The 21,777-nt window shown below is 44.8% G+C and overlaps 1 protein-coding gene across 13 annotated transcripts in view; it reads left to right on the top strand.

Moving 5' to 3' along the window:
- Window positions 1-13,092, top strand: part of LDB3 (LIM domain binding 3) — a 148,682-nt gene extending 135,590 nt beyond the window's left edge. For 12 of the 13 annotated variants that reach the window (XM_081861172.1, XM_081861164.1, XM_081861168.1 and 9 more), the window contains 5 exons: window positions 1,790-2,111; window positions 4,975-5,155; window positions 6,682-6,802; window positions 7,176-7,291; window positions 8,201-13,092. In XM_081861172.1, coding sequence (XP_081717298.1) covers window positions 1,790-2,111; window positions 4,975-5,155; window positions 6,682-6,802; window positions 7,176-7,291; window positions 8,201-8,290 — 830 coding nt within the window. In that variant the 3' untranslated portion in view covers window positions 8,291-13,092. The remainder of the gene's footprint in view (window positions 1-1,789; window positions 2,112-4,974; window positions 5,156-6,681; window positions 6,803-7,175; window positions 7,292-8,200) is intronic. The other variant, XM_081861173.1, reaches the window with a different exon arrangement.
- Window positions 13,093-21,777: the final 8,685 nt, after the last annotated feature.

Here is a 21,777-nt window from a genome sequence, read left to right as displayed (position 1 = left end):
GCAGCTTCCTATGTTTTTATGGAGTGGAAGGGAGGAAGAGATCCTGATTCCTTGGTGCCTGCAAAGGGTTAATTGCTGCTGCCTATTTTACGCCCTGGGCATTACAGCTGTTTGTGAATGGAGGCATTATACCTAAGGCGGAGCATAATATTAGAGCCCAGCACAATGGGGGCATTCTCAAAAGGCAGCTGGATTTCAGGAGGGACCCTATGGATCCGTGTGCATGGGTGTATGTATGTATGTATGTATGTAGGAGGGGGGGGAGGGGAGAGGTCAGGAAGCCACCAAACAATACCACAGCTGTGCGTCAAGAAGTACTAGGGAATTTAGCTGTGGCCAGCAGATCAGATCAAGCTCACACTTTGGAAAAGTGAGCAGTCTTGGAAGGGAACCAGCAACAAATGGGGGGAGGGGGGAGCAGAGAGGTCGGGTTGGAGGCAGCGCATTTCAGGAAGAAAGGCAAGCCCCAACGCTTTTAATAGAAGTAGAGAGGGACGTTAAGGGGAGGGGGTAAGAGTCAGGAAACAGCGTTATGATGGAGACAAAAATACTTTCCATTCCTGGTTGGGGGGGAATGGGGAGTCCCTGCAGCTGTCCTCCATTCAAAAGAACTATGCAGTGCAATGCATGAGAACTGAGTTGCAAGCCTGTCTTTCTGGGGAATTTGCCCAGACACGTTTCTTTCTGGAGGAAGAAAAAAGTTGCTGTTTTGTTGGTTGCACAGGAACACAAAGCTTCTGCCCGGTTCAGAGGAATCAAATTGGAATAAAGCTGCTGGCACCATGTGCGTAACCGGGGGGGGGGGGGAGAGACGGGGGAGACTGCTGCCCCCCCAAAAACCAGTAAAAATAAATACAAATCAATACAAATCTGAGGTTCTGCCCCCCTAACAAAAGCCTGCCCCCCCAACAAAACTCCTGGTTATGCCCATGTCTGGCACCCTTTTTCAATTACAGTTGGCCAAGGTGGTGTTGTTTTTTGTGTGTGTTTTTTTTTACAGTGCTGGATGGCACCTATTGGAACTGGTTGTGTGGAAGACAGGGAGACCACCAGTAGGTGGCGCCAGAGCCAATGCCAGGCAGATCCAAGCTTTTGCCCCCATCCTCCTCCCTACCTAGTTATATAATGACAACATTGAGACTTGAGGAGGAGGAGGAGGAAGCAAAACAGCCAGTGCCATACTCTAGACTGGATATAAATAAGGAGCCAGGAAGGCGGGGGCTGGCTGAGGTTCCGCATTCACCCTAACCAGTCTCCAACGATATACATCCATGCACACACATTTGCCCACCTACCTGAATTAAGCCTCTTGAAACAGTGGGTCTTAACTTCTGACTGCACCATAGGCCACCACAACCCAAGGACATTCCATATTTTGCTGCAGCAGATAAGAAAAGTCCTTCAGGTTTTGCATATATATCAGTCGCATGCTGCCATTATCCAAATGCACTGGATGTATTTACTCCCTCCATCCTTCCTGAATAAAACCTTGCTGCTGCTGCTGCTGCTATGTTACGTTACTGTAGGTGACCTTGATAATCATGGCCAAACCGAGACTCGGCAGTGGAGAGAGTCGGCAGTGGCTTTTATCGTTGACTTGGCTCCAGAGACAGGGGCTTATCTGATATCCTTGGATCAGCTGCGCAGCACTTGATTTGTGATAATGGGTTGGGCGGCAGTTGAGGTCACCTGAGGCCGTTGTGGCTTGAAGGAGGTTCTGGTCAATACTGCGGCTTGCAATAGTGAAAATAAAGGCAGCTGAATGAACACTGTTTCCTTTCCTTAACAGCAGCTCCGGCGCCAGCCCCAGTGCCTGTACACACCCAAGCTCCAAGCCAAGCGGAGCCTTCAAGCCGTCCTCCCTGGATCACGGACGACTCCTTCTCCCAGAAGTTTGCTCCGGGGAAAAGCACCACCACTGTCACCAAGCATATCCTGCCACGGGGGGCTCCGGTGCCACCCCCGCCAGCCTCGGCCCCCACGTACCCGCCTCCTTCCATCCCGGCCTCTTCCCAGGCTCCGGCAGTTGCCCGGGGAACGATTCAGAGGGCTGAGCGTTTCCCAGCCAGCAGCCGGACTCCGCTGTGCGGACACTGTAATAGCATCATCAGGTATGCCAGTGGGACTCTTCCGAGGGAGGGGGAATGGGAAAGCATCACATCGCAGAGCAATTTAGACCAGTGGGCCAGGATTCCTGTGAGGTTGAGCAGGGCTTTGGCCCTTAAGACAGGAGGAAAGATGTGTTGTTGTTGTTGCTGCTGCTGCTGCTGCTGCTGCTGCTGACACACTGCTATTTCTCCCTGGACTCACAAACTGGGCCTTGGCCACGTGCAGCCAGCACAAGCTTTGTGGAAGGCTGACTTAAGGAAGGGCTAAAATACTTGTCGGACACACAGTCATGTAGAGATACGAAGATGGAGCCAGTGTGGCAGCTACAATCTGTAGTGGAAGGATCTCTGGAAGACAGCACAGTTGTACCTCGGAAGTCAAACGCCTTGTGAGTCAGATGTTTTGGCTCCCAAACGCTGCAAACCCGGAACTGAGTGTTCGGTTTGCGAACATTCTTTGGAACCTGAATGTCCGACGTGGCTTCCGATTGGAGCTTCCTGCAGCCAGTCGCAAGCTGCGCCTTGGTTTCTGAACATTTTGGAAATCAAACGGACTTCTGGAATGGATTCCTTTTGACTTCCGAGGTACAACTGTATAAAGCTAGCTTTCCCACCCTGATGAGCAGCAAAACTGGGGTGCACTGAAGGATGAAGAAGGAAAGCAGCCTTGAAAAGGACTTTTGAACAAGAATCTCTGCTTCAGCAAGCAGGACCCTGCAGGAGCAGAAACAGAGGGCTCCTCCACACTTCCTTCCCCTCCCCCCCCCCAGGAAAACCCGCTATTTACTGTTGAATCAGAGCAAGCATCAATCAGGTTTTCTCCAGAATGATGTCTGCTCCGATTTAGCACTAAATAGGAGGTTTCCTTGGGTATAGCGGTGGGGCAAAGGCAAAACTGCTTGGACCCATGCCTAGAAAGCACGACACAAGCAGAAAACCATTCAGGCACATGCTTTATAGGCATGGGACAAGGGGGCGTGTGGGCAACCCCAAAGGAGAGCCCTGAAAAGGACTTCTGAACCCTTAGCAGCAAGCAGGGACCCAGAGTTGCAAACACCAGAGGCTGTGAAGGAAAAGCTTGGGAAGATGATGGAGTCAGACCCTGGATTCTGGCTGTCAGCAGGAGGGATTTTCAGCAGCAAAATGACCCAGCAGCAAGTACCACACAAAGGAAACTGGGAGTGGTCTTAGAAGCCCAGTTTTTAGACCTTTTGGGGGAAGGTGTCCTTCCTTCCTAGACAGCCTTTAATTTCCTATGCCTCTTTTCACTCTGCATTTATGGTCAGGATGCTCCCCACCCTGATAAGATTGTCTTCTGCAGAGGCAGTTGGTGTTAGTCACTCTGATTAAATTTGGCCTTGGGGCACACTGTTGCAATGGGATTTTGATTGGATTTTGCCCAAAGCTAAGCTCTATGCACAAGGCAAGCAACATACTCTCTGTTAAGGTGATCTATGGAATTGATCACCTTTCTCATGCTGCTGCTGCTGCTGCTGCTGCTAGTCTCCTTACCTTGCAAAGGAGACCACGCTGAAGCCATTGAAATAATAATAATAATTCGTATAGGCCATGGGTAGGCAAACTAAGGCCCGGGGGCCGGATCTGGCCCAAACACCTTCTAAATCCGGCCCGCAGATGGTCCAGGAATCAGCGTGTTTTTACATGAGTAGAATGTGTCCTTTTATTTAAAATATATCTCTGGGTTATTTGTGGGACATAGGAATTTGTTCTCCCCCCCTCCCCCCATATAGTCCGCCCCTCCCCCAAGGTCTGAGGGACAGTGGACCGGCCCCCTGCTAAAAAAGTTTGCTGACCCCTGGTATAGGCCATACTGGAGTAGAATTTCTCCCAGGCTTTTGTATCTAGCAGCCTGCCAGCATGGTAGAGAACCAAACAATTATTATTAGCGCTTTTGGGAAATAAGACTTATCTTTGCATTTATATTCAGTAGGAATATATCACCATCTGCCCTGTTCTTATGTATTCTTCAGAGCTGGTATGCATTCAAAACTAGGTACTTATATGCACTTAAGAATCACTAACGACAGTGGAAGCATATGCAGGGCACTTGAATTATGTCGCAAGGTGTCATTTCTACTTATCTGGTTGAAAGTACAAACTGTTCTTATCCAAGGCTGAATATAAAGAAACAGCATATTTAATTATGCCTACTTTATCTAATTCTCCTGATAGCAACACTAGGTCAGCGTCATTCAGATTTTTCAGCTTGGGGCATTTCTACATTACAGATTTGAACTTAGAAGTGATTCCTTCTTTGCAACGGCTTTTAGGAATCCTAGTTTGGGAGAGATGCTTGCAATATTTTAACAGACAATTCTGAGCAAAGGCTGTTGTGGCGCCTTAGGGTTTTCCTGCTCCAAGTATCTAGCGTGAAAACTGCCATGCATCCACTCACTTTTTAAGGGGCATCTACATGGCACCATCACCCAGTCATTGTCGTCCTGCGTTTTCCCTGTGGTTCTCCTGTTTTTTCTTAGGTTGCAGGAAGTCTGACGTTTTCGAGAGAATGGAAAAGTAGTGCAATCTCCATGTGTGTAGATGCTCTTCCTTCCGTTGGTGCCCCTAGAGCCATACCACCAAACAGAAGTCTTGTGCTTTGCTGAAACTTATGCCATAATAAATATATTAGCCTTTAAGGTGCATCAAGACTCTTTTTGTTGCAACAGACTGACACAACTTCCCCTCTGGGAGGCGGTTTTTCAGGACCCCCATCAAACCGTCATTTCCCAGAATTCAGTGGGGAAAGCCAGAGCAAATAAAATGACAGAAAAGCAATGCAAGGTTGTTATATAGATCTGTCCTTCGCATTTGCAACCTTTGAATGTTTCTGTCCTGCGATTTACAGGGGTCCTTTCCTGGTAGCCATGGGTCGTTCTTGGCATCCTGAGGAATTTTACTGCGCATACTGCAAGGCATCCCTGGCTGACGTTGGCTTTGTTGAGGAGCAGAACAGTGTGTACTGTGAGCGTTGCTATGAGCAATTCTTTGCCCCTACCTGTGCCAGGTGCCACACCAAGATCATGGGGGTAAGTCTGCAAGCAAGCACAGCCAAATGCCAGCAGAAGACGTGTGGCAGAGTTCTGGCAGAGTTAGGCCCGCAAAGTGGCAATCAAAAAGGATGAATTGTGACCTTGCCAGCACCAGAGGTCAGGCAGTTTCTGGGCCTGTCAACCTGAGGGTGCTGTCTTGGCTTCCATTTGGTTCAGTTTCTGATCAGGTTGTAAGTAGCACAGGCTGCCCATGACTGATAGGTTTTTCTTTAAGCCAGTAAGCAAACATGCCTCTGTTCGCAAGCTGAATTTTGTTTGCTGTGAACTCCATAACTTAATCTAAGCTCATTTACTGGGTTGTTTTGCAACGCATTCATTAAAGTTAATTAAACTTGCTAACAGTGACTCACTAATGAGACATGCTACTGACCTAAATGATGGTGGGCTGTCGGCGCTAGGCGCAAAGGGCAGAGCATTAGATCAAATTGCATAATATCTGTGTAAGTATGAATTAAAAAGCTGAAAAGAGGAAGCATTTCCTATAGCACCACCTGCACATTTAAACAATTGCCTGACATGTAATTAGCTGTGGCCAGAGTGGTGCATAAATTACTCTGTGTTCTTTCTCTCTCTCTCTCTCTCTCTCCCTTTTCTCTCTCATTTGTTAAAAACACTCTCTAAAATGTGCATTTAACCTGGCTATTTTTATTGTGATAGAAAAGCAGCCATGCTGGACCCCAAGCTATGCCAAAGTCATCCCCCCTCTCCCCCTCCCCACCCGCAGAGCAGGGGGTTGGTAAGAAACTGGCCTGGGCTCCAGTTGAGACTGGGGTCCTCCATGGCTGCTGTCCAAAAGCAGGTCTCTAAAGCTTGCTCAGGGTCTTGGTCCATAACTGAAATCTCTTGCCCATCCCAGAAATCCGAAATTATGTCTCTGTCAGAGGACCTTGTCTCATTGGCTCTGGGCTCCATAAATATCCTCTCGGAGCCCCAACCTTAATGGTCACTTGTGGGGCAACAGCAGTTCTGTGCTCATCTGCTTAAGGGGCTTTCTCCCCAAAATAAAAAGTGCCAGCCTAAGCTTGTATTCTCGCATCTGAAAAAGACATCTGAGCTGATGCCAGAACCTGGAGGGAGGAACTTGATTATTTTAAACTCAGATTGTAGGCCACATTGACCTTGTGCTATTAAAGCCCACTCACTGTTTCTGGGGAAAAAGGGCCTAGGAAGATGTGTTGTACAGAAGTTTTGGGCGGGTGGGAGATGCTTAATCCACGCACACCCCTTTCCTACCAGCTGATTTGCCCCCCAGCCAACATTCCAGATCTGTGCCAGCTGTGGCAAAACATTTGGCAGAGCAGATTTGCGGGAGAAAGCCACTTGGGGAGGGAAGGGTTTAGCCCCCTCCCCACTCCACTTGGCCCAAGGCTTCTTCCCTCCAGTTAAGGAAGAACATATCGTCCTCCTATCCTTCACTGCCCTGGCCTGACACATCTGTCTCTCTCTCCGTGAATGCCCTTTCAGTGGTGAACAATACATCTGCTACTCTGCTTGCCTTTCAGGAAGTGATGCATGCCCTTCGGCAGACTTGGCACACAACTTGCTTTGTCTGTGCTGCCTGCAGGAAGCCATTTGGGAATAGCCTCTTCCATATGGAGGATGGAGAGCCCTACTGTGAGAAAGGTATTGCACACCCAGCTTATGCTCCTGGAAATCTTATGGACAGTGTTGCTCAGTGTCTTATGCTCCCCCAGCCCTCTGTTCTTTCGGAAACCTCTGCATGCAAGCAAAAAGTGTGGCTGCCCAAGAGAATGGAATAACTGGGCACTACGCCTATTCTCCCCACCAACCCTCCCATTTGAAACTGTGCCCACACTTTGCACATGGATTTGCCCTCAGATGTTTTGGATAGGTGGCAGAAGGAGAGAAATAAGCCATTCCAGAACAAGTTTGCAAGGCTGAAAAACGGTATTCCAAGCAACAATAAAGCCAGCAGATCTGGAAGAAAGTTAGCTGTTTTGCATTCTAAATGTTGGTTTTTTGTTTCCATTTCTAGACTATGTGGCCTTGTTCAGCACCAAATGCCATGGGTGTGACTTCCCTGTCGAAGCAGGAGACAAGTTCATCGAAGCCCTTGGACACACTTGGCATGACACCTGCTTCATTTGTGCTGTAGGTTTCTTGCATCAAAACATACTGGGGCTTTGCAGTCCTCCTCTTGCTAATCTTCCCATGCAGCAAATTCGTGGCACTTCAGTTTCTTTCTGGACTGTAGCATTATGACTGCAGTGGGTGGGAGGTTCACTATATAGGAGGGTTCTAGGGTAGTCTTCTTCCTGATGCACCAGTTTTCTACCTCCAAGGCATTTTTCACTTGGTGCAGATGGGGGCTTCCTGAGGGCAGACTGAGGTGGGGGGGGGGCAGTGCCCCATACACCCTAAAGGACCTGCCACCACTGTCTATATTTTTGTGTGCACCTCTCTCTCGTTGCCTAGGTTAGTGCCAGCCTGGTGTAGTGGTTAAGAATGGTGGACTCGTAATCTGGTGAACCGGGTTCGCTTCACTGCTCCTCCACATGCAGCTGCTGGGTGACCTTGGGCTAGTCACACTTCTCTGAAGTCTCTCTGCCTCACTCACCTCACAGAGTGTTTGTTGTGGGGGAGGAAGGGAAAAGGAGATTGTCAGCTGCTTTGAGACTCCTTCACAGAGGTGCCCAAACTTTTTTCAAAGAGGGCCAGATTTGATGAAGTGAACATGCATGAGGGCTGGCCAAAGTGGTTGAACTTTTTTTAAGACTGAAGTTGTTGACCTTTTTTTACAATTTTACCCCAAAGTTGTTGACCTTTCATTGGGATTTCACACCAGGAAATAAACTGCCACAGGGGGTGGATTAGGCCCCCAAAGCGAACTTTGAACATGCCTGTCTTAAGGGAAGTGAAAGGCGGGATATCAAGTCCAAATTCTTCTTCTTCTTCTCTTAGGGGTGGACTCACATGCCATTTTGTTGAACTCGTGAAACTTGAATGCTGCCTTTCACCCTCTTTGATTACACGTAATATCCCTGTATTCTTAATTTTCAGGTGTGCCATGTGAATTTGGAAGGCCAGCCATTTTATTCGAAGAAGGATAAGCCGCTATGCAAGAAGCATGCACACGCCATCAATGTCTAAAGGAAGAACTAGAAGCTAAAGGCAAAGTGAAAAGTTTAGGAGTTGGCTCAACAAACGAAATATAGATAGTTATGGATTTCTCATGACCGGGACGGGAGGGGTCAGGGGAGGTAATGAATTTTCAACCTTCTGACATTGAATTCAGCTGCTTTTTCTATGTGCAGATCTTTCTCCTACATATTTCATATTAAAAAAAGGAAATGAATATTCAAAACTTGACAGTGAAACATTGCTGCAAAGATTTAAGCAAAATGAATGGGGGGGTCATTTATAAAACGGTTGCATAAAATTACAAATACTGAATATCTTCTAGTGTGTGTGTGTTCAGCACCGTACACTTAAAGCTTATACTTCACAACAGTGCTTTAAAAAAACCGCCATTATTAGTATTACTTTACAACTCAAAAGTGTCAAAATAGTAGGCGTAGCATAACTTTTATAGTCGATAGTGATAGGCCAACTGAGTGTTCCTCACAAAACAAACACAGTTTAGACTCTAGAATGACTTTTATGAACCTCATAGCGTTAACTAAAAACACCCCATTGGTCAAGGCTTGCAATCAGAACACAGCATAGGGTATGTCCACCCTTCATCACACAGATGTGGAACTGTCTTACTTCTAGTATGTGCAGTTCCACATCACCCTGGTAACTGAATATGGAGGAATCCTGGAAGGCGGGACCAGTGATGTGGTCCTTTCCTTGCAGGAGCATTGTGCTCCCTCCCAGCTGGTGAATACTTGAATGGAAATAAGCCACATCCTGGGTTCCCATGCATCTCCTTCATCCTCACATTGTTGGAGCGACACAAGACCACCTTGGGGCAGCAGCCTCCTTGCTTCCATGACTGTGAATTGGCCCTGATATTAGTTGGGATAGAGTGTGGATTAAGCTCAGGCCTATTTTGCCCATACCTGAATTTGCATGGTAGCCATTTCCCTGTGATGCGTGTCTATACCGCAACCACATGTACAGGGCTCATTGCATGAGTCTTCCCGCCAGAAAGAGTGGCATTTGGGTAGCGATCATGCAAGGGGGGGAAGGGAAACCAGGCAGTCAGCTTTGCCCAAGTTGTTACGGTGTTCACATGCATGAAGCAATCCTGTGGGATAGAGCTACAGAGAAGCTGTCGCCACAAGGTTCTGGATATATATGAAGGGAATTGTCTGTTGGGGTGGTTGGTAGGAGAAGCGAGCAAGCGAGCAGGGAGGAAATAAGCTAGTTGACTATAATTCCTGTTGAGAAGAGAAGCAACAGAGAGTATATAGCATTAAAGAGTTTTAGCTGATTACCTCATTCAGAGCATCACAAGGGAACCAGTTTTCCCCAGTCTGCTGCTACAAAAGAGGAAAGCCTGGAGAGGATTTCTCTGTGTAGCTGAGAAACATTTCCTCTTGCTTGTCCTCTCATCTTATGGGTGCAGGGAAAATAGATAGTGTAATCTCAGCTCCCAAAAGGACAATGGAGTCCAGAGCAGCCAGGGGCAATTCAAACCCTTATTTCTGCTAAAACTGATACCGTTCACAGGGCAGCCCTGAATGACCTGCAAGCTCAGTTCTAACTGTGATTAGATTCTTAGATAACGTCACCTCTGAAGTGTGATTGTGTTTGCTGCTGCAAGAAAACGAAGCTTTTGGAAATTAGAGTAGTATTAGTGTAACGCCTTTTGAACAAATCATGCACAATATCTGAACAAGTATACTTATTGTAGCTTTTGTATTATTGAGACTGGCAGCATGTATTTATTCCGTCTGTAGGTTTGGATATTTAAGCAGTTAGTATCAAGCAACTGTCTACTCAGAGGAGCATCCTAATCTGTGATCTAGGCATGGAAGGAGTATGTCAGTGTTAGTAACATCTGAGTGCACAAAATGGTCATAATCTGAAGCCATTTACTTTGAAATCATCCCAGTGTTGTACCCTCCAGTAAATAGCTTTGGAATTGAACGTTATAGTAACACATACTTAGCATTCATGAAAAGGGAAAAGAACCATCTGATTTTAAGGATGTTGACTATTGGACTATTGAGTATTTAAATAGTACCCCCTTTTAAGTAGTGTTTTATTATTTACTAAATGTCAAAAAATTGGGGGGGGGGACCTGCTTTATCTTGCTCTCAAACACTATGCCTTTTTAAAAGAAATAAGTTATGGAATGCACTTTTAAGACCACTTTTGATTTCTGCAGGAAAATGTTCAGCACAGAGTTTCCCAAACTTGGGCCTCCAGCTGTTTTTGGACTACAATTCCCATCATCCCTGACCACTAGCCCCCTTCTAGCTAGGAATGATGGGAGTTGTAGTCCCAAAACAGCTGGAGACCCAAGTTTTGGGAAACCCTGGTTTAGCATATGCTTTGCTATCTGGTTGAAATAAATTTGACTTAAAGGTGCTCAACTTTTGCAGGATCCTGCCCTGATTTTCCCCTTTCCCTTAGACTGGAGGACAAACCACAAGGTTAACGTTTTTGTATGCAACATTTTGCTCCTTTTACTCAGTCTCTATGTTGGATAGATAAGCATATCTGACCTCCAGAATATATGCAAGTACAGCACTTTAATTCTTCTTGGTCTTGTCATTTTATCAAGGACTGCAGAACTGTGTGGTTAATTGTTCTTCTTTTAAAAGAATCTCTAGCATTTTTGTCAAACTTTTTAAAAAATATATATATATATACGAGTCATGCTGGTTTTCTCTTTACATCTTATGAACCAGAGACAATTAGAATAGTTGGTGGCAGTGAAACTTTCCGTGATCTGAGAAGTCAACCACGCACAAATAGGACTCAATTATCACACTGCTCTTTTTTCCACTTCAGATTATCTCTGGCGGGCACTTTCTACCAATAAAAGGACAGTGAGCCACATTTATTGCTTCACAACAGAACCCTACAATAGATCATGGGTTGACTGCACTGTGACAACTCTGTCATTAATCACTCAGTTGTCACTTAGGGCCCATTCTTAAGTTGCAGGGGTAGCATTGCTGTTGCTGCCCTGCGACTGGATCCCATGCTCTTCCAGTAACGTTTGGATGACTAAAACCACAAGGGTGAGCATCTCTCACCTGCTCCGCTGTTCCTAAGTGGTAGATGCATTTGCCCCCTTGTTTGCTGCCACAATCCTGCCATTATTTATATACCCTATTGTATACGTCTCTGCCAGAAGTCTCTGCATGTTTAGGTGGTAGTTGTAGACTGTGACCCTAAACACGTTTAACTTGAAAAGGGTTCCATTGATGCTGGTGGCTGCTCAGAGCCAGGGCAGGTGTTGCTGTAACTAGTTTACCTACAGAAATAGCTGCTCTGCACAAATGAGTAGTAGAATACAGGAGGGCACAAATGGGAGATTGCAGCTGCCTTTCTGCGACTAGAAAACCATTGCAGATAAGGGGATAAGATCTCCCACGGGGGGGGTTTTCTTTCCATGTTACATGACTCATGCAAGTCAGCCATTTTCATTATCCGTTTATCTTGTTCCTGTTTTATCTGTAAGACAGGAAAATGTGGAGTATAAATAAATAGTTCTCACATGCAAAGCTCTGAGCAGGCATGGCCAAACTTGGCCCTCCAGATGTTTTGGGACCACAATTCCCATCATCCCAGACTACTGGTCCTGTTAGCTAGGGATGATGGGAGTTGTAGTCCCAAAACATCTGGAGGGCCAAGTTTGGCCATGCCTGCCTGAAAGTAACATCTGCAGCGGCTCTTACTGCTCAGTAAATGTATCTAGCATCAAAGAGTTAACTTTAAGTAGTATCTCACATATATGCCCCACCAAGACCACTGTTTTTAAGAAAAAGAATATGCATGTGTAATACAGAGTAGGGCCTATAGTCAAGTAGAAAATTATGGTAACTACTGAGGGAAGGAAAACACTAGGCAGGTTCAGCTGTTCACCGTCTTTGTGACCTGTAACTATTACCTACTAAAATAATTTTGTTCTTATTTTGTTTCACTAGCAAGAGTGGTGATTATTTTTGCTTCTTTTATTCCTGGAAGTCAAATACTGTACCTGTGAATGACCAAATGGTGAAAGTTGCATTAAATCATTTTAGGGGATTTGATAAATTATATCAAATGATATTTAAGTAAACACTATAACTTTTATTTTTTCTAAAGTTGAAACTCACCAATATCTATTTAAAATTTTCTGGGTGCAATCCACATCCTGTTGAATCACATGGCAAACCTTCCATCTGGATTTGCAACCCCTTTGTAGTTGGCTTTTAATCTGTTTGCCTCAAGGACAATACATGTTGCATAAGTCATAGACATTCAGAAAAGCATTTCATGTAATTTACCACTGCATGCTAAAAATCAAGTTTACAAAAATAAAACCAATACACACAAGCAAATGGCACAGGTTTGGTCCTTCAGCGGTCAGTAGCTTGGATGAAATATTTATTTCAAAGCTTGCTCTGTATTCAGTAACATGGATGCTGCAGCAGTAACTAAAAAATAGCATCTGCTGCTAGGTCACGTAATTTTAAATAGGAAGGCCTGGTAATAGGTGCTGATATTTTGTAAAAGAAATGAAAGTTATTCGCATTTGCAGCTCTGTGATTTGGTCTCTACAGCAATCACACTATGCATCTTGCTTTTTTAAAATGTATGGAAATATTGATTTGACACCACAAGTGACCTTACTTTTACATATGGGTTTGGTTTTGAACACCTAGGTTTTTATTTCAGATGTTCATTGTAATGTGTGATTTGTGAGGTGTGAGTGAATATACTTTGCATGGATTATATGTGCCAACACAAATAAAATATTCTGCACCCTTCAAAAGAAAAAAGAAAAAGGACCCAGCGCTGTGAAAATTCTTTCTCAACTTTATAGAGAATGAAAGAAAATTTATCAGCCAGGAATACTCTCATTAAAAAAAGCCATCTTCTGTTTTCAACTGTTTTATGAAAAGTAGTTCTGAGATACATAGGTTCACACATAACATTACAACTTGGTTAACATTAACCAAAATGCTGAGGCATTTGGATTTTTTGCCTCTTTTCATTCATGGCTGTGGTTGGTTGGGTGGTTGACAGTTCCTTAAACATATTTAAAGAGGAGTTCTGGGCTTGCCTGCAACACTAAGCTATGGTTAACATTGACTAAGATTTAGGAGCCAACTACAAACCTTGCATAATGAGTGACTTTTGCACATATTTAATAAGACATAGTTCAGTTGCTGGACTGAGTTCACACATAACACTAATCCATGGTTTGGTAAACCATAGTTTTAAAAGCCATGGTTTACTGTTATTTGTGAAGCGGGTAATATTCAGCCTTTGGCATTTCTTCCATTTCTCTTGCATTTTGCTCCCATCCTGTAGCCTTTGCAAAATAAATAATTCAGAATTCTTCAGAACCCTGGGTAAGGTAAAGGGTAAAGGGACCCCTGACCATTAGGTCCAGTCGTGGCCGACTCTGGGGTTGCGACGCTCATCTTGCTTTATTGGCCGAGGGAGCTTCCGGGTCATGTGGCCAGCATGACTAAGCCGCTTCTGGCGAACCAGAGCAGCGCATGGAAACGCCGTTTACCTCCCTGCCGGAGCAGTACCTATTTATCTACTTGCACTTTGACGTGCTTTTGAACTGCTAGGTTGGCAGGAGCTGAGACGGAGCAACGGAAGCGCACCCTGTCGCGGGGATTCGAACTGGCGACCTTCTGATCGGCAAGTCCTAGGTTTAACCCACAGTGCCACCCGTGTCCCAGAGAACCCTGGGTAGCAGAGGCTAAATGGATTATGCCTATTAAAGAGGTACAGATTTGGTTGATGCATATGAATTACTCCAGACACAGAATGGGGATGGAGGAAATGTCACAGATATTATACACATGCCTACTTCAAGTCATGTTATTTATTTTGTTAAAGATTCATAAATTGTTTAATTTTTAAAAAAATCTCTAAGCATTGTACAGTATAAAAATACATTTAAAAATAAAACAAAAGTGCAACCAGGAACCAATAAAATAGCGGTATAAAGACATTTAAAAACAAAACGGGAATTTGTAGCGATTATTCCAAAGGCAGGCTACTCTAAAGGACAAACTCCAAATTATGCACAAATGCATAATTGTAGCCCTTTTTGTAAGGAAAAGTAGCTTTTGTGAGGCCATTTTGAGCAGAGAAGAGAGGGGGGAAGGAGTGCTTAACCCTTACCCCAGTTCCCATTCCATGGCTGCTTATCCCTCTGCCCCATCCCCAAAGTTCATGTTTCTGATGGCAATCCTGGGATTAGAGTTAAGCCCTTGTTCTTTCTAAAGTTCTGAAGTCCTAAAAGTAAACACCTTCTAGCAGAGGTGCACTTTGTAAATATGATCCAAATGGAAAAGAGCACAAAAATGCAAAACTCTAAGGGTCATAGTTGGCCTTCTGTTTCAGCCTCTCTTTTGTCATCACAGGATAATTTATTATAAATGGATTAATGGTGAAAGGCTCAGTAATAGCCCCTGGTAAGGAAATAGGAGCACTGTATGAGGATATCCTTTTTCCGCACCAGAGTGCCCAATACTTTCAATTTTATATACAGCGGAAGCAATTAATTGTAAGAGAAGCACAGCTGAGCTTCCTGTGGCTCCGTTTCCAACAGAAACTATTGTTTAAGGTTTTGGATCGTGTCATAAACCTCTCTAGCAGTTGTGCTGCAATTTTTAAAATCTCGAGCGTTTCATTTGCAATACTTTATCAGTATTCTGGGCATGTAAGTGGGGAAAAGTGCAAGCATGCATGCACTAAAGCAAAGGGGTAAAATAAGATTGATTCTTTGCTTTCAGGTTTTAAGGTAGTTGTTACTACCTTAAAGAGCAAATGCTACTAAAGAGCAAATGTTACTAAAGAGCAAATGCCACACTTATTCATAAAACTTAATTGATTGGAATATTTAAAAAACTGCCGTGCAATTTTTGCTCCCGCTATTAAGCAATTATATCACTTTCTTCATATAGCTGGCAATAATTTATCCAACATGCAAACTGTAAAATGGACAACTGGAGCGCTTAAAACGAGCAAGGCCTATAGGGCTTATGAAGCTGGAAATAAACTCAGTGTTGGTTGGCAAGGGAATGGGTAAATAAAAGGAGAATTCTCTGGATGGAAAGGTTTGGGGAACCCCAGCAGAGAATTGAAATCACAAAAATATGCTGCAAAGTAAAGAATGGAAATATAGGCTGTTAGACCTTTAAAATATGCCCTTCTAAATTCCTTCCAAAGTTTCCCACTTCATCTAGCATAGACCACTCCTCTCAAGGTGATGGTGAATGACCTTGCTAAGCCTGGCAGGACAGTTTACTCTATGGCATTAACCCCTTCATGCATGAATTAGACATAAACATTTTGGTTATATGAGGCTGGTTATCCTACACTCAGTGCATCAACATTTTTTTTTTTTAGGTTTCAGTTGATAGCATTTAGAATTAGAAAAATATAAGCAGTTAACTGTGCGATCCTATGCACGTTTTCTTAGACTGAAGTCCACCACTGCCTTCAATGGGGCTTATTCCCTAGTAAGTAAGTTTAGGATAGCATACTTGTTAAAAAAAGTATTTGATAGGTAAGCAAAAACACTTCTTCATGAAGAAATAAGAGGTTTGTGGGATCAGTCAAACTGGGGCAACCATTGGTTTACAAAAGAAGAACAACACAGCACTCCACATCAAGGTTTATAACTGAACTTGTTTTAACACACACACACCCTCCCCCCCCCATCACATATTCCACCATTTGAGGCACTTCATAGGAAAAGGCTTTTCACATTACTGTCTGGAAGAGATAACACAGACTTCCCATTCTATTGTTTAAATCTGTTATACATATTAGAATGTAAAAAATGCAAAACCCTTAATCTAAAGTTGGCGTTTTCTTTGTTACAGATAGTACCAGACTTGCAACAGGGAAGTCTGGAATCTGAGTTAACCTCCACCATGCTTCACTAAGTGACCTTGGACAAGTCTCTTTCAGTCATTCTCTCCCCACACCCTCCCCACATAAACAAAAGGGAAATAAAATAATCATTGCCTTCCCTCTGCTGCATGCTTGCTTTTACTTTCCTGTACTTGGATTTCAGGACTGGTTTACCCATTACAATTTTTCTGCATGAAGACTATTCCTGAAGTCGGTGTATTTATGGGAAACAGTACCTTGACTGGTGTAACTTCACCTTTAAATGCATATATATTTGCAACCCACTTTGTATACTAACACGAGCTTCTATTTTTTTGCTTCCAATCCCACCCCCTCCATATAAGAAAGCTGTAATGTGTAAAGCAGCCACTCAATGATACCAGCAATGCAAGGAGGAAAAATGGCCAGTCACAAAGTCCCCTCATTCCCTAGCTAAGATTCATACTGAAACATTATTCTGTGTTAATTAGTACTAGCTGATGTGTGAAATGGGGATCCAGTAGAAATGGTGCCAGGCAAGAGTGTGAGCTGTGAGCCGTAAACACATGAATTCATATCTCATCTCAGTCACGGACTCTCAGCAATCACCCACCCACCACCCAGTCTGCAACGTGGGGCGATACTATTAAGTTGTGGGTGAACATATCAGACGACACAGCGATTCTTCAAACAGCTCTTGTTTATTCACAGGCCAGAACTGAACTGAACTGAAGGGTTCAGTCAGCCTGCTTATATAGAGCTCCAGTACAACGTAACTGTAACAATTTTCTAAAACTATCCAATCACTGAATGTCACTTTCAATCCCTTATTTGCATAACTATCTACAGTATCCCCCTTCTGGCCCAGGGTGGGAACTTCAGTACATAACAGATACGGACTTTCTTACAGTGTGATATTAATTTATTGTATTTAACTATTTATTTAAAACATCCTTGCCCTGTATTTTGGTAATTGATTCTCCAGGCTGCTTGAAGTATCTAAAACAATACATCGTAAAAGAATAATAAAAGAATTGCAAACAGAATAAAATGAATGGAACTGTAGGGGGTTGCTGAGAACACAGCATGTACGAAGTGTTTCAAACACTCTTGTATTGAGAGTACTGCTCTCAAGGCCAAAGCTATCATCTCCCCAGCTGAAGCAGCAGCTCTTCATTCTGCCTGCTAGCTTACAATATTGGATTGGACCTCTGACAATATACGCCAGTGTTTCCCACAGACTTCTGTTGGAGGCCAGCTGCCAATTTTAAGTGCCTCGAGCATTTATTCCCAATCAGGCACCCTTTAGAAATCGCTCGACTAAAGAGGGCACTCTGCCATGAGAAAGTGCCACTATGTCCTGGACAACGATCTTCTAGCCAGTTGCGAAGGAGAAGAGAAAGCATGTTAGCACAACCTAAGAGTTCTTCTACGGTAGATTTCACAGACAATGCAACTCGCTTTCACAACATTTGCTGCCAAAACCGCAATGACACTTTCTAATGCTGTCTGCAGCATACCCACATGAGGCTTGTCAATATACGGTATATATATATATATATATATATATATATATACATATATATATATATATATATATATATATATATTAATGTGGTAGGGGAACAAACCATGTGAAATTGGTGTTTCAATGGACATTATCAAGCCAGGGAGATCTGAAATAATGAAAATAAAATTAATGTACTTTATAGAACTGTCATGTTTTGAAAGAACTCTTCTATAATAAAATAGCATTCCTAAACATAAAGGTCACTTGATTACCCAAATTCATTCTGCTTTATTCCTCCCCCCTCACCTCTACCCAATGCAACAGGAATTGTTCTTTGTCTTTCATTGATCTGCCACCTTAGCACTAGAAACACACCTAGTTTACTTTGAAGATACAGAAGATCCCCTTGAGCATACTATCTCAGCGCAGGATAATCTGAACAACTGTTCCACACCCACCCACACAAAGAGGCCTGTGCCTCTAAACTGCCCCAGAATGCAGAATGCAGTCTAGAAACCTTAAAACTGCTAAATAGGATTATTTGTGCAATCCCAAACACTGTTGGCTTGACCATGAGAGCACTGTGTGAACTGTCCCCCTCACTGAAGTGAGTGAAGACACCCCTGCTAATAACTTGCAAGGGATGAAACTAGTTTGGCAGCGAAGATGCTTCTCTTCTGCAAAATGGCAGCACCAGGGCTGGCATTTGCAGAGAAGAAGCTTCTGCAAAATGTCGGGCGGGGGGGGGGGTTGGCATTTGCAGAGGAGAAGTTTAACACTTAGCAGTTCCCACGCCCAGAATTTTGGGGCACGCTTTTAGGGACATCCACTGCGGAAAATGTGGCTGGGGAGGTGAACTGCAGGGGGGGAGAGCAGTAGGAGGGGAAAGGACTGCACATTGCTATCACGACATCTGTTAAAGTTGGCTAGTGGAGTGGGAGGAGATACATATCTGGCCCACTGAGCCAAAAAGCTTTCCCACTCTAGATTGCACACACATGGCTGACACCAGGTTTGAAGGGAGCAAGTGCAAAGTATCCTCTGGTAGGCCCCTTCATCTGTTGGTGAGCTTACCTGTCAGGGGTGGGTGACATTCCAAGTAGCAGAGCAATGCTGTATTTGCAGCTAGACACAACCATTCTTGAGCATTAGGCAAGAAAAGGAAAGCCCCCCCCCCCATTGTGCTGGGATATCAACCTTGCATGCACATGTGTGCATGTACACCTATTTCCTTCCCTTCTCTTGAGCCAGTTGCACTGCAAGTTGGCGACAATGTTTGAAGAAAAAGCAGGCACAGTGGGAGAAGACTTAATTTATTACTTATATACTACTTAATCATCAAAAGCCCTAAGCGGCTTACATAAAATATACATAAAAATGGTAATATATGGTAAATGCAAACCAGAAACGGGTCTCATGGATGCAAGCTTTGTCGTTAATGATAATTGTTTGTCCTACAGAAGTTAGTCCAGTAAGATAGGATTAATCAAACTCTGGGGTAATGAGTTTTCTTATAATGAGATCAACATTATTTCATAAGTATAACGAAAGAGGGGGTGGGAAATAAAATACGTAAATGTTTTGCTTGACATCACTGACAACCCATGGCCCAGGAATCCATTGCATATTTTAAAAGATCCTTGGCTTCTAAGAATATTTCATGGCACTCGTTATCGACCTATAAACCTTTAAATAATGTGGGTCTTACATATCTCAGAGACTTTTGTATCATCCTCAATGATCAAATTTAAGTTCCACTGTACCACCCTAGCAGCAACAGATGGAAGATCAATGGTGCTTTAAAACACAGTTTTGGTGGCTTGTCTCTAAATCTTATGACAGCAATTTCTAGGTTCAACTATGGGCTGCGTGAAGAATCTCCCACCATTCAACTTCATTGGACAATCCAGGCCTTATTCCAGGATCTCACAATTCACTTTTCTTCACATTGTGCAGCGTTTTTCTATGCCTCTGGTCAAGCCTTGCCCTCCCTTTCAAGGGTGCCAACTTGAATAAAATAGGGGTGGGGGTTCAAGTTAGCCCTGCCTTGCAAAATTGATCACAAGATGCGGTGCACACACAGTATTTGAATGGCAATGCCCATTAACATTGTGGGGCCCCGGCCACCTCAAACATTTCATTGGGGGTGGGTGGGCTGAAGAAGGAGCCAACTCGGCCCCTAGGAATTGGCTCCTAGGCTCTCTTTGATTTCCTGCTTTTTCCAAGCTGAAAGGGCCAGAACAGCCTTCCTTCCTTCGCAGGGGAATTAACTTGCTTCCCTCATTTTGGGTTGCTTTCTGCACTTCTCCCGGCTTCACAAATCCATTTTGAGGTGTGGTGACCAGAATTGCACACCCACACACAGAGCACTATGTGTCAATTGGAGAAATGTCTATACAGGGTGGGACAGCTGGGATAGCTCGGTCTGTAGAGCATCACTCTTATTAATCTCATGGTTGTGGATCTTAAGCACCACGTGTGGCCCAATGATTCCTGCATTGCAGGGGGTTGGACTAGATGACTCTGGGGTGCCCCCATCCAAACTCTACAGTCCTATATGCGTACAGGTGCGTTGGCAGCACCTTGCAAACAAGGTGGAAGGGCAGCATTCACATTCACAACTCTCACAGGAAACATGGCTTCAACAAACGACGGCAGACACACTCCGTCAACGCTTTCTGCATCCTGTAATACCAGATTGGGGTGGGGGGCGGATATTGGACTGAATCACATCAGGGAGACTCAGGGCCAGATTTAGGTTCCATGAGGCCCTAAGGTACTGAAGGTAATGGGGCCCTTTATGTGTCCAGCTCTCCTTTGTCAACAACAAATTGTTTATTTATTTTATTTTTTTTTGCGTTGAATGTATGCTATATATATTGGGGACGTGGGTGGCACTGTGGGCAAAACCTCAGTGCCTAGGACTTGCTGATTGTAAGGTCGGCGGTTCGAATCCCCACGGCGGGGTGAGCTCCCGTCGTTTGGTCCCAGCTCCTGCCCACCTAGCAGTTCGAAAGCACCCCTAAGTGCAAGTAGATAAATAGGGACCGCTTTCTAGTGGGAAGGTAAACGGCGTTTCCGTGTGCGGCACTGGTGCTGGCTCGCCAGATGCAGCTTCGTCACGCTGGCCACGTGACCCAGAAGCGTCTTTGGACGGCGCCGGCTCCTGGCATCTTAAGTGAGATGAGCGCGCAACCCTAGAGTCGGACACGACTGGCCCATACGGGCAGGGGTACCTTTACCTTTCCCTATATGCTATATGGACCTAATAGGTATCTAAAGCTTTTGCACATGTTGCCCATACAACCAGTCCATGCAGAATGTAGGCACCCTATATATAGAAATGAGTAAACCAGTGATATTTTAGGGAGCAGGCGGTGCCCATTACTTACATCATAGGAGCCTACACAACACAAAACACTGTCGCTGTACGTAGGTTTTATTTTATTTGTTTTTTTATCTTTTATTTTGGAAATGTACATCCAGGTTTTTTTCCTCTTTAAATTTTTTTGGGGGGCCCCCAAGGGAGTGGGGCCCTAAGCTATAGCTTGTTTAGTTTATACGTAAATCCGACGCTCCCTCTCCACGTATCAGGTAGGTGAGATGATTTGGTGCAGTAAGGAAACGAGTCCCCACCCTCGTCGAGGGTTTCCAGAGAAGGGAGATGGCGGAGGAATGTTCCCCCGCGCCCCCCCCTTCTCCACAGCGCCTCGGGCCCTTCGGCAATCTCCGCCGCGCGTTCGGCCGCTCCTTCGGGAGGAGGGGCGGGGAGGTGCCGAGCGCCGCCGAAGGAGCCCAGGTTGCTGCCCGTACTAGGCAAGGAAAAGAAGGAGCAACACGGCGGCGGGCGGCGTCGAACTAAGGCCGGTCTTATTCGGCGGGTTTCCGTCGAGGAAACGCGAGGAGAACGGGAGCCGGAGCCGGACAGACAAACAGACAGACACCTCGACGGTGCCTGCCCGCGAGGAGAAAGAGCGCGCGGCGGCGCCCGTCTCCTCTCCCCCCCCTTTTTTTTTTTATTCCCCTGCGCGCGAGCGAGGGAGCGCGCGCCCCCTCCTCGGCCTCCTATTGGACGCCCTGCCGCCTCTCTTCTCTT

The sequence above is a fragment of the Podarcis erhardii genome (assembly GCF_964252035.2).
Source record: "Podarcis erhardii genome assembly, chromosome: 5".
NCBI classification, from domain to species: domain Eukaryota; kingdom Metazoa; phylum Chordata; class Lepidosauria; order Squamata; family Lacertidae; genus Podarcis; species Podarcis erhardii.
The sequence above is the reverse complement of the archived record's forward strand: the minus strand, read 5'-3'. Positions and strand labels throughout refer to the sequence as shown.